The sequence below is a fragment of the Narcine bancroftii genome, chromosome 6 (assembly GCF_036971445.1).
Source record: "Narcine bancroftii isolate sNarBan1 chromosome 6, sNarBan1.hap1, whole genome shotgun sequence".
NCBI classification, from domain to species: Eukaryota; Metazoa; Chordata; class Chondrichthyes; order Torpediniformes; family Narcinidae; genus Narcine; species Narcine bancroftii.
Genome location: NC_091474.1, coordinates 215,072,044 through 215,089,268, shown reverse-complemented (window position 1 = coordinate 215,089,268; position 17,225 = coordinate 215,072,044). Strand labels below are relative to the sequence as shown.

At 39.4% G+C, this 17,225-nt stretch overlaps 1 protein-coding gene across 2 annotated transcripts in view; it reads left to right on the top strand.

The window, feature by feature from the left end:
• Nucleotides 1–17,225, top strand: part of ascc3 (activating signal cointegrator 1 complex subunit 3) — a 484,134-nt gene that overhangs the window by 327,749 nt on the left and 139,160 nt on the right. For both annotated transcript variants that reach the window (XM_069887454.1, XM_069887456.1), the window contains exons 25-29: nt 2,201–2,286; nt 5,402–5,568; nt 7,628–7,773; nt 10,988–11,108; nt 13,252–13,394. In XM_069887454.1, coding sequence (XP_069743555.1) covers nt 2,201–2,286; nt 5,402–5,568; nt 7,628–7,773; nt 10,988–11,108; nt 13,252–13,394 — 663 coding nt within the window. The remainder of the gene's footprint in view (nt 1–2,200; nt 2,287–5,401; nt 5,569–7,627; nt 7,774–10,987; nt 11,109–13,251; nt 13,395–17,225) is intronic.

Below are 17,225 nucleotides of genomic sequence, written 5' to 3'. Positions count from 1 at the left end.
AAAGCCTTGGTGAGGTTTATAAAGGTGATGTAAATGGGGCATTTGCTGTTCCCGGCATTTCTCCTAAAATTGGCGGACTACAAAGATCATGTCAACTGACATGCCCTGAAGCCGCACTGAGATATGGGGTAGATGCGATCAGTCAGGTTTTTCATTCGGGTAAGGAACACTCGGGCAAAACCTTTCCTACACTGCTTAACAGTGAGATGCTGGGATGATTGTTGCAGCCACTACAATCGCCCTTGTTTTTGTGTAGGGTAATGATCTTGGCATCATACACATCCTGAGATACCTTGGCCTCTCCCCAGGACAGACAGAAAAGCTCATGGAGCTAATCCAGCAACGATGGCTTCCCATGCTTGATAACTTCTGGAGGTATAGAATCTTCACCTGGTGCTTCACCAGAGTGTCAATTGCTTTGCTCAGTTCTTCCACTGTGGGTTCTGCATCTAATTCCACCAAAACTGGAAGTATTCAATGGCATCCAGGGCTTGAGAAACAGAGTTTTCTCTGAAGTAGAGTTCCAGGTAGTGTTGAAGCCATCTCTCCATTTGCTTTTCCTGATTAATGATGACTTCCCCTGTCTTGATCTTCAGTAGGGCTGACTTTTTTGTTGATACACCAATGGCTCGCTTGATGCCCTCATACAAGCCTCTGGTATTTCCGGTATTGGAGGCACTCTGAATCTTTGCACACAGCTGTAGCCAGTAGTTGTTGGCACAATGACATGCTGTTTGCTGGGCCTTGTTGCAAGCAGCTCTTAATGCCTGCGGATTCTTCTGGCTGGGGTTGCACTTGTAGTTGGTCAGCACAGTCCATTTGGCTTCAATAACTGGTTCCAACTCTGTAATGTTTACCTCAAACAAATCAATGTTCTTCTGCTCTTTTTTGCCATATGTTATTACTGCAGTGTTGTAGATCCCACTGCAAAGGGAGGTCCAGGTTGCCTCTGCACTCTGAGCTCAATTCCTGGGAGTAATTTGGCTGAGTAGCTCAATAAACTCTAGATATAAGAACATTAAGAAGTCAAAATTTAAAAGTCAAAAGGCAGTGCAAAATGTAAAGTAATTTGAAAAAATCAGTACTACAGTCTTTAATAAAGTTCACTTTAATCAAGTAATTCCCATAATTTACAAAATTTAAATATAAATTTGAACCCCATATGCTGGCACTGTAACAGTGTTGCGCTAGCTGCTACGTTAATTGTGCCTCCGTCATAATTAAAAACCTTCTTCCATGTTTACAGATAAAGCCATACTAATATACCTAATACTAATAAAGTTAAGGACTCTTACTGGGCAGGGACAGAGAGACACTTTGGGAGAGTCGCCCCAGTAGCAAGCGGCATCGTCTGGCTCTTCATTATGATATCCCAGTCAGACCCTCAGCACAACCCGACTCGCCTCCACGCCATTATGCTGGTCAGGCCATCAACACAGCCCAACTCTCCTCCACGCAAGTGTCCCGCTCAGGCCTTTGGTGCACTTTTCTTGCACTGACAGCCCAACTCACCTCCACACGAGTGTCTCGGACAGACGCTCAGTGCAACCTGACTCACCAAGCAAAAGTCCTGGTCCGCCCCTTGGTGCACCTCCTTTAAATTTGAACCCCATTTGTGAGCGCTGTAACAGCATTGCACTAACCGCAATGCTACCCATGCCACTGTCATAATTAACCGCCCCCCCAGCTTACTAATAATAAAGACTGTTACCAGGCAAACAGCTGCTGCAGGCAGGGCACAATCAGGGCACTCTGCAGGCTGAATGTTTACTCCCAAGGGGTTGTGTGTTGCTTCGGAAAACATTAACTTTTATAATTTTAAACTTTCATTTAAACTTCTATTTATTCATATTTATTTGTAATCTATTTATTTGTTTCTGGTTGAGTGAGTGCCGATCAAGGGGATTTTACTGTATCTTGCACTGCTGAAGTAAATAGCTTTGTTTTCCAGAACAAGGCAGATAGATGTGAGTCAGTTTGACTGCCTTTGCACATATTTCCCAATATTCAGTCATTTGTGACTGTGACACTGAAGAGCGAGGGATATACAGCAAATGCATTTCCAGTAACTGAAGATTAATTTCATAACCTATATTGATACACCTGCTAGTATTCAATGTATATTTTTGTCATTAATATTATTAAAACTTAGATTCATGAAGCTTGATTTTATGACTTCTGAACTTTTTACAATTCCTAGGCTGTTTATATTGCTCCTCTCAAAGCACTTGTACGTGAACGCATTGAGGATTGGAAAATCAGAATTATGGAAAAGCTGGGTAAAAAGTAAGAAAGTACTGCAGTTGAATGGAATGTGTTGTCTGTCCATGATCAATGCCTATGAATGGCACTTATTATTTGTTAATTCTGTTAAGCTGGCAGATTCACTCATAGGCTTGCCAGTGTGCGGAAGAGTTCAAAGTTATTTTGGGATTAGCAAAATAGCTTTCTAAATGCTCACCTCTGAGTTGTTGTGGTTTCAGCTTTTGCATTCTTAGATGAATATTCCACCTGTAACTCTTTCAAATAATTTAGAGCCTCTTTCAGAGCAACTTATTTTTAAAAGTGAAAGGAAGATTCTTTTACTGAGTATTTGTTTTATTTATTTTCATGCAAGAAATAACTGAGATGTCTTTTTCCCAAACATTTTTGTAAATATTTTGCTCAAATTAGTTTTGAAAGATCATTGTCTTCAAACACTAAATGTGCTCTTCAATTCACAGATGCTGCCTGACCTGTATATTTCAAATACTGTATGGTTTTGAAAATATAATCCTTTTGTTTAATCTTTTAATTACAAAGGGTTCTGATTTACTTCCCTTTTCTTAACAAATTACTCCATGCATCATTGATATAATGAAGCTACAAGTGCATTGCTCCATTTTAATTCTGATTCAAGAGGTAGTCATAATACCGCTTTCATGCTGATGTTAAAGTGAGTCCTTAAATTCCAATTAATGTATTGGTTGTTACGTTGCAAAATTTCATAAATTCCAGAATGTATCGCATAGATTGGAATGTAATAAATATAACACCACTATTTTGAATTCAGTGAAGAGAAAACCAGGTAGCATGTCATAAATAGTGAGGAAATTCTAAAATCAATTATCACGGAAGTGGTACCAATGCACTGAGAAAGATTAATAGGATAGGGCACTCTCATTGTATATTTGATAAAGGAAAATCATGTTTGACAAATCTGTTACATTTTTGAGTTTATACCTGGTAGAATAGATAATGAATCAACCAATACATTGTATTTAAACATTCAGGTGTTTGATAAAGCACCATGCTAGAGATTATTAAATAAAAGCAGAGTTAGTAGGATTGGAAGTAATGCTCTGTCCTGAATTGAATAATAGACAGAATAAGATCCACGGCCTTTATGCTTTATATATACCCATTCCACTTTAGTTGCAGAGTCATACAGTCTGTAAACAGGTCGTTCGACCAAATTTGCCCACACCAATCATAATGTCCAAACCATAAGGGCCCGACCTGCATATGTTTGGCCAATATCCCTCTAAACCAGCCATTCTCAATAGGGGTCTTGTAGTAACCCCACCCCGACCCTGAGAGAACTAGTACATGACACATTTAAATAAAAGCCTTATTTTCTTTTCATCTCACTTAAACATTTTTTTAATGTAGTTGGTAGGGGAGAAGTATGGATGAAACCAAAACAACTGCTTCACAGGAAAGGGGGCCCATAACATTTGAGCAGAGTTCCGGGAGGCGGGGGGGGGGGAGGGGGGGGGGAACCTAAAGCAAAATAAAAAGTTGAGAATACCTGCTCTAAAACCATCCCATCCATGTATCTGCCCAATTTATTTTTTAACATGCAATAGTTCCTCCCTCAACCCCTCCTATGGCAGCCCAGTTCATACACCATCAGCTTTCTGTGGAAAAAAAATTTACCCCTTACTATTAAATATCTCTCCCCTCACTTTAAACCTATGTCTTCTGGTTTTCAAATTGCTCACGCTAGGCAAAAGATTCTGTGTGTTCACTCGATCTGGTCCTCTCATGATTTTGTTCACCTCCATGAGATCACCCCTCATCCTCCTGCACTCCAAGGAATAAAGCTCCAACCTGCTCAACCTTTCCCCATAGCTCATTCCTATGAGTCATGCAACATCCTTATAAATATTTTCTGCACCCTCTCCAGTTTGACAACATCTTTCCAGTAGCACAGTGTCTAAAATTGAACATAATACTTCAAACGGGGCCTCATCTGCAACATGACCTTCCAACTTCTGCAATCAGTTCTCTGTCTGATGAAGGCTAAATGGCTGAAAGCCTTTTGGACCACCCAATCTACCTGTGACATTTCCTGCAAAGAACTATGTACTGCACTCCAAATTCCCTCTGCTTGAAACACTCCCCAGTTCCTTCCCATTCACTGAGTAGGTTATTTACATAAAAATGCTTTGTGACTTGCTGAGTTTCTCCAATATTTTCAAGCCTGAGCCCTTCATCAAGGTAAGATTACCAAGGCCTAAAATATTGGTTATGTATCTTTGCTCCATAAAGAATGGTGGGTGACTTGCTGAATTTCTCCAGCAATTTTGTATAAAGGATCTGCTCAGTGAATGGTAAGGATCTGGGGAGTGTTTCAAGCAGAGGGAATTTTTCTGCAAATTTTCTTATTTAACTGAGCTACCCATATTAGAACACCCTAAATGCAAAACCTCACATTTCTCTATATTAAACTTGTTCAGCTATTCTACTACCCAACTCATCAAGATCCTGCTGCCATCTTTGGCAACTACCTTCCCTATCTACAGTATCAGACACTTTGTGTCATCTGCAAACTATCTGGGCACCCTCCAAACAGATGGCAATAACATCAACTTCTCCAGTTTCTCTTATACCCCTGTGTTTCCTTTCCTCCACCTCTGACCCTCTGTGTCTCTTTTCCCTTTTCTGTTGTCTCCTTTCACAGAGTCAAATGTAGCCATCCCCCAATCAATTCTCACCTTTCCTCTCTCTTGTCTTCTTATCATATCCAATGAACACCTTTTGTCTGTTGGTCTGTACTCTTCCTCCTTTCTTTCTTCCCTTTTTCCAGCCTTTAAACACAGACGCCTGCTTTTTTTTTACTTACACCTTGAGGAAGGGCTCAGGACTGAAATGTTAGTAATATATCTTTACCTCCTATGTACTCTGCGAGACCAGCTGTTGCTCCAGTATGTCTGTATTTTTACTACAATCACAGCAGTCATATTCACTTCAAGCTTGCCAATCTTGCCATGTACTCTTTCGTCTTAATCATCAATAAAGGACCCTGATCCATAATATTGACTGACCATTTCTACCTGAGTCCCTCCAGCTTCTCTGTTCAAATATAAAATTCATACTGCATTACCTACACTTATCTATAATATGTATTGTTCTTTAGTGTAGTGGAATTGACTGGCGATGTGACTCCAGATATGAAAGCTATCAGAGAGGCGGACCTCATTGTCACAACTCCTGAGAAATGGGATGGCATCAGCAGGAGTTGGCAGAATCGAAGTTATGTTCAGAAAGTGGCAATACTTATCATAGATGAGATCCACTTACTAGGTAATTAAATATTGAATGGATTCTATTATTTTTTCTTTTAGTTTTCCAATTCTTATCCTGTAATTTTTTTCCTTGCTGATAATGTTGTTTTTCCATGATTTCTGTAATATTCTCACTAATCCCTTTTCAGGTGTGATCCTTTTCAAAAGAAACCAAACTGTGTATTTTGTGATGTTTATGTATCATGGTTGAGGAACCAGCCAAATGTCTTCTGCCAGTCTTTGTGAGCCATACAATACATAGGCATGAACTTATTTCATTCCTCTCTGAGGTAACTTGAAGTTTGCAGGATTGGAATTTGCAAGGACAAAGAATTTCTCCAGCTTATCATACTGCACATGTTAGCATCTCTATCTTAAGCTACTTTAACCCTTTGGTCTCTGTGTCCCTGTTTTCAGGGACTACCAACAAGTGCATATATTCCATATCCCCATTTTCTGTGACTGGTTCATACCCAATCAACAGCTGGTTTGCACAGTGGTTTACTCACAAACCCAGTATGGAGTATATATTATGAAAGATTAAAAATGGCTGGAGTCCAAAGGGTTAAATTGTAAAGTATGTTAAAAGTTTATTCTTCTCAAAGCTTTCAAAAAGTTTAAATATTTGCTTCTTAAGTCAAGTTTATGATTAAAATTAAATGGATTTTAAAAATAATAGATTGGTCATGAAAGGTTTTTAGATGGAATAGGTGGAAGTATCTGGAAATGAACAATATGGTGCAAAGTCAGGCTTTGACTCAGAATTGAGTTGAACAGTTGAACAGGCATCATGCAGTACGTGCAACAGGGGACCTGAGACCTCTCCAAAAATGGGCATATTTCCATCATAGCTTATCAGTTGGACATTGAGGTGGAGGTGGTGACCATGGGTGGTGGAGAGGTGTAAAATGAGCCATTGGGAAGTCATGTGATTAAATGTTTCCCAGTCATCCAGATGGGGATCATTAGTATTACATGATTGCTGGGATGGCAAATTGGTACTTTAGATGTCGGTGCTCACAGAGTCAGGATGTGGCTTAGAGATCAGGAGTAGCGCAGGGTATTTTGCACAGGTGAGAATGTTCATAGGTAAGGGGTTCTGATGTGGGGATGGTGACAAAGAGTTACCTCAAGATCAAGCATCCTGGTCCAGTATTGTGTGGGTCTGTTCATGTTATTTTGGGGTTGCACCGCAATGTTTACTTCTCAGCAGCATTGGCCAGGTTCCTGCGCATATTCTAAGTGGGACAATGTATTGAGAAGGGCATTATCCTGTGTATTCCTCTTGTGGAAATGTTGTCAGGAGTACAGGGGTGGTGACATATACCCAGATATGCACAGAGGAATTCACTGAGTGATGTTAAAATACCCAGAAATAATTGTTGCAACATTTCACAGCAGGAAAAAAAAATCTTTCAGCTGCAAAACACTGCAAAAAAATGTTCTCCAATTAATTTTCTTGGCGGAAATGTAATCAGTGCCGTCACCTGTTGCTTCCTCCCTGACACCTCGTGGTTGAAAATGGTGAATGTCAGGTTATTTTCCTCGTTTAAAGAGGCCTTGATTTCAGTTCCAGGCAATGGTAATTGAGGCATTTACAAGTGAAAGTTGTGTGCTACAAGTTTGCTCCTTGTTGTTCTGAACAACTTCATTTCAAATGCAGAGGTATCATGAAAGGGGACAATGCAGCATAATCATCATTCTTCAGAAATGTTTCCCACAAGGCTTATAAAATAGATCATAGGAATCCAGTTCACACATGCAAGAAGCCTGAAGATTCTGATTAGGTAAATATAAGTGACCATAAAAATGAGCCAAATAAAGAAAAGCATGTCATTGTTCCACTGCAAAATTTATCAGCAGTATGTTTGCTGCGTAACCAAAATATGAATGTGCAACACATATTCTACTATATGTGTGCTTTCATAACTAATATGCACCATATACATTGTAAGATATGTAAATATCTCTGTACAATGTACAGAACTTCCTGTCTCATGTTTAAAATATTCCTGTGTTTCTTGTAAAGCAAGATTAATATTCAAAGATGTGACAATTTAACATGTGTTTATTTTTAGGGGATGAAAGAGGTCCTGTGCTGGAAGTAATTGTGTCCAGAACTAATTTCATCTCATCTCACACTGAAAGCCCTGTAAGGATAGTAGGACTATCCACTGCATTGGCAAATGCCAAGGATTTGGCTGATTGGTTAGGTATCCAGCAGGTAAGGAGGGAAAATAGACCATGAGGAGTAGTTGCAGATGATGGGCTGATACTAAATGGATTATGTGCACTTTGGAAGCGCATGTCATTTAATGGTACATTGCAAAATCCAATCAGCAGTTTGTAAACTGCAGCTGACTGCGATGAAAGGATGTGCCTTTTGCCGACATTGCTGATGGTGAATTTCAATAAAGCAATAACAATGTACATTTTGAATAACCACTTGCATCATTAAACAGCTGTATAACTCACGTCACATTTAATATTGCATTGCTTTCTGTCAGTTTGAAACTCCTGCAGCTTTAATTTTATCTTAGTAAGAAAACATAAGAAATACTAAGGACATGCAATCTGCTGATGACTGAAATTAAATGTGGTTTCCTTTACTACCTCCCTTTCACTTTGTCACCCATGTGTTCTACTTGCCCATTGAGACCCTCACCACGACTTACATTGGCTCCCAATTTCCCCCAGTGCACTGAATGTTTAGTCCTCTGTGATTTTGTTACAATATACCATTCTAGCTTCTTGCAGCATTCTCATCCCAGGTGCTACTGCAACCTGAGCTTCCTATACGTTTCTCGCCCTATTCCATTGTTGACAGTCAGACTTGCCATTTACTTAATTCTACTTTCTAAGATCCTTCTGTGAAGCCCTTAAATTCTGCATTGAGAAACTCGCTCAACAACATTTTTCCTCAAAGTATTAAGTTTTTACTTATTGTCGAACTAAACTAGGAATTACAGTATTATTATGGAATATACTGGAACCATTGATCCATATTAATGAAACTATAGATGTTGAAGGTACAAAAGAGCAGATTCATTGCTATGCTAATACTTTTATACTTACTAAGTATACAGTGTATATCCTCCTTGTTTCCTTTTGATTGAAACACAGCAGTTGCATCGTGGGTCTTTTGCTTTGTATAACTACAAAATTAAAATGGATCGTTACTTTGGAATTGTAGATTTTTCCAGTTTCTTCATCTCTTTTTCTCTATACTTCTGGCAGTATTGCAGTGTTTTATGCAAGTCATCAATCATGCTTTTTACACTGCCCTTTTGTTCTGGGACATTTTCTCCTTTTTCCCAGAGTGCCTGCTGCGTAAATAGCACCCAAAAAAAAATGGGGGGTGGGGCAGCGGCATTCCAGTCCTTTATTTTTTCTGCAAAGGGACCTAGTGACATTCCCAAAATGCCTGCAGTGTAAAAGGCACTTCTGGCATTCCAGGACCAATTCGGGTCAGGTTGCATATGTGTACTGTAATTCTTTTCATGTATTTACAAGTAAGCATTTAAAACTTTGAAAAAAAAACATGGAAGTAGGTCAACAGGAAAAATAGTTTTCACAGTAATACTGCTGTCTCCCGCAGCCTGCTGTCCTGTGACACACTGTCTCGTTCTTTCCCACAGCTCACTGTCCTGCTGCCCCGCTCTCTCCAGGCACCCCACTGTCCCACTCTCACCCACTGCCCCACTCTCTACGGCGGCCCGCTGCTCCATGCTCTCCTGGCAGCCTGCTGCCCCGTGCTCTCCTAGCAGCCCGCTGCCTGCTCTTTGTTGCTGTGGGCTGCTAACCCAAACCTGAACCCTAATCCAAATTGAACAGCTAAACCTAACTCTAATGTGTGAAGATAAGGTCACCCACTATACAGAGAATAAATATCAAGATGCACAGAAAGCACCAGAATGGAAGTAAGGCACTGATCTCACTAAGGGTTAGAAACAGGCACAGGGTAATGAAAGCATGGGCCAACAAAAAATGGTAATTTATAGTGACACAGAACCTCTGAGAGAAGAGACCAGTGAACACAAGAGGGATGATTATCCAGTTGCCTGCATATTAGCAACCTAACCCTAACCCTAAATATGATACTAGGTCTGCCAGATTGTGAGGCACTCACGAAGCACAGAGATTTGATACTAGGTCTGCTAGGTTGTGAGCTAGCTGATCTGTGGGTTTGTTCTCAGTTTAACCAATCTGAAACCCACTGCCCTGCCTCCCCCCACCCCCACCAGTCCCCAACAATTGGTCGTGGTAATTAGTAGGGATTACTTAAGGTGGTATGTGAGTGGAAAGAAAATATTTGAAATCCACTGCTATAGATCAACACTTGCAGTAGATTTTCCCATGCGCTTTTATACATTGTGCACATATGTCTATTAAATTTTGTGTTTTTTCCCCATGCTCTTTTATAAATTGTGCGCATGTGTGTTTTATTCCCACTATGATTTTCCCACACTTTTCTATTAATTGTGCTTTAATAAAAGTAACGTTTGGTAGCAAACCTTTGTGTCCAGACTCGTCTCTCAGGACCTGACACTTTCTCAACACAACGGTGACCAGTGCAGAGACCAACACCGTTATTGTCAGCGTTACTCACCATTATCATCCTAGGCCTAATTTCAACTGCGCATATAAGACCGGGGAAATATTTTAGAGCCATTTTTTGGGAAAAACAAATCAAATATGATATGTTATACATGATACTAGATGCCATTGCTGTTGAATTACACATCCTGCCCATTTTGTTCGCAGAATGCCGGCTTGCTGTTTAAAGAGCCACACTGACCCAGAAAAATGCTGGCTGTTCATTTCAGTTTGAATGACCAAAGACAGCTTATTGGCAGATTTTCATTACGGAAATATTGCAGGATTTCCGTTTTAAAAAAATGTTTGTGCATCAATACTTGATTTGTCTGTAAAAGTTAATCACAACAAATGTATATATTTTCATTTAATATATGCTTGCACACAAACATCTGTACATACAATTGTAAAAATACATTTTGTTTTGCTATGAGACTCTAGATAGAAATGGGCATTAGCAATCTTGGTGGTTTTTCTTTTGTTCTCCCTCAAAGTTGTATGGATTAGACTCCAATTGTAACATTTGCAAGAGCTGTCCCAGTTATTGAAACACTGAAGGGGGTTGTTCTAAAATACAAAAAATGCTGGTAAGAGTCAGCCAGTCAGGCAGCTTCCTCAGAGAGAGAAAATCAAATCAAAATTTCAGGTCATTGTCCTTCCATCAGTTCTGAATTAGAATATACAGTGCATTATCCTGTGTTTCTGTGAGGAAAAGCAAGCATGTTTTTTAATTTCTTTTATTTTAGATTAAATGGAAAGATGTCATTCATTACAAAGTAGAATGAGGAGCTAAAATGAGCTTTGAAATGTGTTTAAGTAATGGTTTTTTGTATTTAATTTAGAATGGATTGTTTAACTTCAGACCATCTGTACGCCCAGTTCCTCTTGAAGTACACATTCATGGTTTCCCAGGCCAGCATTATTGCCCTCGCATGGCTACAATGAACAAGCCAACATTCCAAGGTGAATTTTAAAATTTAAAAACCAAGAAAAATCATTTAAAATATTTAATCTTTCCTTCTGTTCAGCTACATGGCACAGGGTGCGATATTGTACGATGCTGCAATTATAACTGATCATGGAATCACTGGATGCTCATAAGATTGGAATTAGAAGCCAGCATTGAGAGTCAACAGATTACTTACAAGATTTTTCTAATTTTAACAGCAGATGATATTTACCAGTTTTTATACTTTAATGAATGTTGATGGGGGAAAAAAAAGAGTTTTGTGGACACAAAAAGTTGCAAATTACTTCAAATATCAGAATTTAAATGAATGTACAGTACATCAATCATGCATAGATGGGAGCACTTAATTATAATTATATTATTGCTTAATTAAAATAAGAAGACAATGAGAAAGCGTACAGAAGTGAGATAGATTAGCTAGTTGAGTGGTGTCACAATAACAGCCTTGCACTCAAGGATAACAAAACTAAGTAACTGATTGTGGATTTCAGGAAGGGGAAATCAGGAGAACATGAACCAATCCTCATTGAGGGGTCAGCAGTAGAAAGGGTTCAATTCCTGGGTGTCAACATCTCTGAAGATCTGTCCTGGGACCTCCATGTCGATACAATCAGAAAGAGGGCTCGCCGGTGCCATACTTCGTGAGAAGTTTGAGGAGATTTGACATTTCGTCATAGACTCTTCCAGATTTCTAGTCGAGAGCATTCTGACTTGTTGCATCATTGTCTGGTATGAAGGTGCCAATGCACAGGAAAGGACAACAGAGTTGTGAACTCAGCACCATTATGGGTATCAGTCTTCACTCCATCGAGGACATCTACAAAAGGTGGTGTCTTAAGAAAGCAGCCTCTATCCTCAAGGACCCCCACCACCCAGGCCATGCCCTCTTCACATTGCTACCATCAGGAAGGAGATACAGGAGTCTGAAGACAGACAACCAACAGTTCAAAAACAGCTTCTTCCCCTTTGACATCAGTTTCTGAATGGAAAATGAACCACTGACATTACCTCACTTTCTCTTCTTTTGCACTAATTAATTTATTTTTAAATGTAATTTAAAGCAATATTTGCACCTTTATTGCTGCAGTAAAACAACAAATTTTGTGACATGTTCATGTCAATAAATTCTGATTCTGAAAATTACATTCAACATTGAAAGCATGCAATATGCCATTATTGCTTAGAGGTCAGAAGTTTCCTTTCAAATATGCATTCTACTTTTTCTAACAAGTAAGTATAGATTTCCCTGATAGTTACCCCTTCACCTAATGTTGAAAGAAATTCTCAAATTGGAAACTGGAGTGTAATACCTGCCTAAGTACTGGATAGAGATTTTACTGTGGTCTTCAAGGGAGAATTGGATAAATATGTAGTTATACATATTTAAGAGACAATGGAAAAGGGACCTGATGCCTTGATTTGGTAGAAAGCTGGGACAGACTTGGTGAGCTGAATGGCCACTTCCAATGCTACAAACATTCTTTCATTCTGTAATCTGTTGTGCGCATGTGTGTGTTGCAGCTGCTTTTAACATATAAAGGTTTTAAATTCAACCTGTGATAGCAAATATTTCTTAAATAATTTTGATTAGAGAACAATGATTTTCAAGCAAAACCTCCAGTCTTTTTCCAGATTCCACCAATTACAACACCAGGAATAAGCAACAGCTTCCCAATTATAAATGAAGATTTGCAATTTTCAATTGATACTGCATGGGTTGGATGCTTATTGGATAAATGTAATCTTAAAACTGAGATATGGACATGCTCATCCCATTTCATTAACAAGGGTTCATTAATTCCTTTGAGAGTACACTACCTATTGATCGAGTAATAGCTGAAAAATAAATCTCAAATGTTTAACTGTTGGGTTACCATACTAACACTTGCATGTTATTTTAAGACAGCCTAATTACAGTTTTATGGCTACGCTGATTAGCTATATGACATAAATATGTGCATCGATTGTGAAGAAGAAAACAGTCTTGTCACCTCAAATCAATTACTACCTGACAATACCAAAGTACTAAACACTAATGAACAATAAATCTATTCTTGACTATTCAACACAGCTGTTCCTAAGGCACCAACAAGTCATTAGATGTCAAGCTTTACAAACAGTTATTTTTTTTAACAGCTATTCGAAGCCATTCTCCATCCAAGCCGGTGTTGATCTTTGTGTCATCCAGACGTCAGACTCGCCTCACAGCTTTGGATTTGATAGCTTTTCTGGCAGCAGAGGAAGACCCTAAGCAGTGGCTACACATGGATGAGAGAGAGGTACAATGCTCAGTCTAAAATCCACTTGTTTATTTGTATTTTTCAATAAAACTACATTTATTAATATTGATGTTGATGTTGACCCCAGCTAAGTCAGGAGCTTTTTTAAAATAGAAGAGTCCAAGTTGAAGAAGATAAATGTGTTAATGCAAAAACAACAGACGTATTCATTTGTTCTGCATTTGCTGTGGAAATAATGCATGAATTGATTGGACTCTATCACCAGACACCAAGATATTACACAAAGATATGAATAAAAAGGCAATAGATGTTAAAGTCTCCATGGAACAGGATGAACTTAAAGAATCAGTTATCGTAGGGGCTGGAACGAAACTAGAAAATTTGTGGCATAGAAAAGATCAAAAGTTGGGATCTTTTACAAAGGATCATCAGAAATATGGAATGTCTTGGTGGGATTAAAACAAAAGTGCTTTGCTGAAATTGTGCAACATTGGTTACTCTGGATCTAAATTTAAACACATACATACAGCACGATAACAGGCCATTTCGGGCCATGAGCCCAGACTGGCCAACTTACGCCCAATTAACCTCCACCTCCCGGTACATTTCAAACTTTACTTATTCTAATTTACCTGGCAATTTTCCAAAAGGAGTATTTCTTCTGGAAAGAAGTTGATGCAGGTCGGACACAAATACTGGGGAAAATGGCATCAAATCACATCTCAGGAAAGGCTATTATTGCGTTTCATTTCAAGGTACACTTTCAATGACGTGACACAAATAGACAGCGTCAGAAGAACTAATTTCTGGACCACAACATACAGGGTTAGATATTGCATCTGGGGACAAATTGCATTGAACATTAAGCTTAAGAGCTAGAGAGAGCTTTTATACGTTGGAAGTGATGTGTCCAAACTGGGCGATGCACTAATTAGGACAGTTTCAGTCACAGACTGAAGAGGAGCTCTGCTTTGGGATCACATTGTTGGCTCTTTCAATACTAAAATACTAAGATGTTAGAGTAATGCACAGATCCCAAAAAATGCAGAGGGAGAAGAAACGTGGATTTTTAAAATTTGTTTGAAGGAGACCTTCAAAGTAAATCTAGTGTTCTGCTTTAAATTAATCGGAAACAAAGGTAAAAAAAAACAAATTCAGAATCAATGCTAGAAAGTGTTTCACTCAGGTAATCAAAGTTCCATTATTGGAAGAATCAAAATTCTTGGAATTTTTAAAGAAATAATTAAATTTTATTGTGTGAGACCATTTAACCTTCCTATACTATTAAACTGGTAGATGCAAGGATCGACAATGAGATAGACAACAGACTCGCCAAGGCAAATAGCGCCTTTGGAAGACTACACAAAAGAGTCTGGAAAAACACCCAACTGAAAAACCTCACAAAGATAAGCATATACAGAGCCGTTGTCATACCCACACTCCTGTTCGGCTCCGAATCATGGGTCCTCTACCGGCATCACCTATGGCTCCTAGAACGCTTCCACCAGCGTTGTCTCCGCTCCATCCTCAACATCCATTGGAGCGCTTTCATCCCTAACGTCGAAGTACTCGAGATGGCAGAGGTCGACAGCATCGAGTCCACGCTGCTGAAGATCCAGCTGCGCTGGGTGGGTCACGTCTCCAGAATGGAGGACCATCGCCTTCCCAAGATCGTGTTATATGGCGAGCTCTCCACTGGCCACCGTGACAGAGGTGCACCAAAGAAAAGGTACAAGGACTGCCTAAAGAAATCTCTTGGTGCCTGCCACATTGACCACCGCCAGTGGGCTGATATCGCCTCAAACCGTGCATCTTGGCGCCTCACAGTTTGGCGGGCAGCAACCTCCTTTGAAGAAGACCGCAGAGCCCACCTCACTGACAAAAGGCAAAGGAGGAAAAACCCAACACCCAACCCCAACCAACCAATTTTCCCCTGCAGCCGCTGCAACCGTGTCTGCCTGTCCCGCATTGGACTGGTCAGCCACAAACGAGCCTGCAGCTGACGTGGACTTTTACCCCCTCCATAAATCTTCGTCCGCGAAGCCAAGCGAAAGACTATTAAACCAAAAAATAAATCAGCCTGTTTTATCAAATGAATTGTAACATAGTTGTCAAGTTAGTCAATGTATACATATTCAAATAATTTTATAAAAACAACATTCCCTCACCCAACAAACTCAGCAATAAAAGTGCTACAAACATTTTTTGTCTTCCCTGAACACTGCCTGACCCATTGAAGTCTTCCAGCAATTTGTGTGTTGCTCCAGTTTTCCAGCTCTGCTGTCGCTCTTGTTTACCAGAATCAACCATTGATTTTGACTCTGTAACCTTTGCATCTAGTTCCTTTATTATTTATCCTGATGAGCCTCTCTGAATCCTCTAAGTCATAGGATTGTACAACATGGGAACGGGCTATCTGGCATACCATATTCATTCATACTGACCTTTTGGTTGATATGCACCATTATCATATTTTAAATCCCGTGTAATTCCGTAATTTTACTTTGTCCATGCTCTTCTATATTCTCTTATTCTGGTGCATGTTTAAGCGTCTCTTAAATGTTGTGATTATATCTGGTTCACCATCTCTCCTCCCAGTGAGTTCAAACACTCTATTATAGAAAAAAGAATTCCCCTTCAAATCATCTTTTATTACTCTTTTCTGTCACCTTAATTTTATTTCCTCTTGTGGGCAGCATAGTTATTGTAGCGGTTGGCACAACATTGTTGCAGTGGCAGGGACACTGGTTAAATCCAGTGCTGTCTATAGGAGTTGGTACATTCTCCTTGTATCTGCGTGGGTTTCCTGCAGGTGCTGCGGTTTTTCCCAGCTTTCAAAACAGTTAATTGAGGTATTTGGGTAATACGGGCTTGTGAGCTAGAAGGGCCTGTTACCATGCTGTGTGTCCCACTTTTTAAAAAAAATTAAAAAGTAAGATTTTTAATGACCAAATATGAAAAAAAATTCTGACTATTTGCACTTCTCATGATCTTGTATATGAAGTGCCAGTTGATGAAGTAGACAAAGACGATGTGGTCAAACAATAATCATGGCTTTTATTAGCAGAAACTCATGGTACTATAATGAAAGACAATAGATGCATATACAGTTATATCCAAGGGGAGTCTCCTTAACAGTAGAGATAATGCACAGCCAATGTTAGTACAGCAAGGCTCACCAGAGAGGAGACAGGCAGCTTGGCAGACATTCACCACAGTATACTTCTGTCAGGTCATCTTTCAGCTTCCTTCCTTCCAGGAAAACCAAGCCCAGCCTCATGTTATCTTTTCCCAAGACTAGTCCTCCAATCCAGGCCACATGTTAATGAATCTCCTTCGCACTCTCTTCATTGCAACCATATCCTTCCCAAAATAAGATAACAAGAATTGCGCACAACACTCCATGTGCAGTCTGATCAGTGTTTTGTAAAGTTGCAACATAATATTCCAATATTTATATTCTATGCCCTGACCTATGAAGGCATTGTGCTTATTCGCACTGTCTACCTGAACATTAGACTTAAACTCCATCAACATTTTTTCGTACCATACTATTTTTTGTATCTGTCCTCTATTTGACCACGAATGCATCATCTTATACTTGTCTGGATTGAATTCCACCTGCTAATACACCACCCAGCTTTCCATCTGATTTATCTTCTGCTGTAGTCTTACACAATATCCTGGTGCATAGCACCACTTATTTTAATGGTATCCACAAACCTATTCATTCCTCCCACACTTCCATCCAAGTCATTGATATATATACCAGCATTGATCCCAGACTTATAATCAGAATAATATCCTTTGTCTCACACAAAGGATACCATAAGTTCACATCTCATGGCCTAGCTACCTCCTTAAAATATA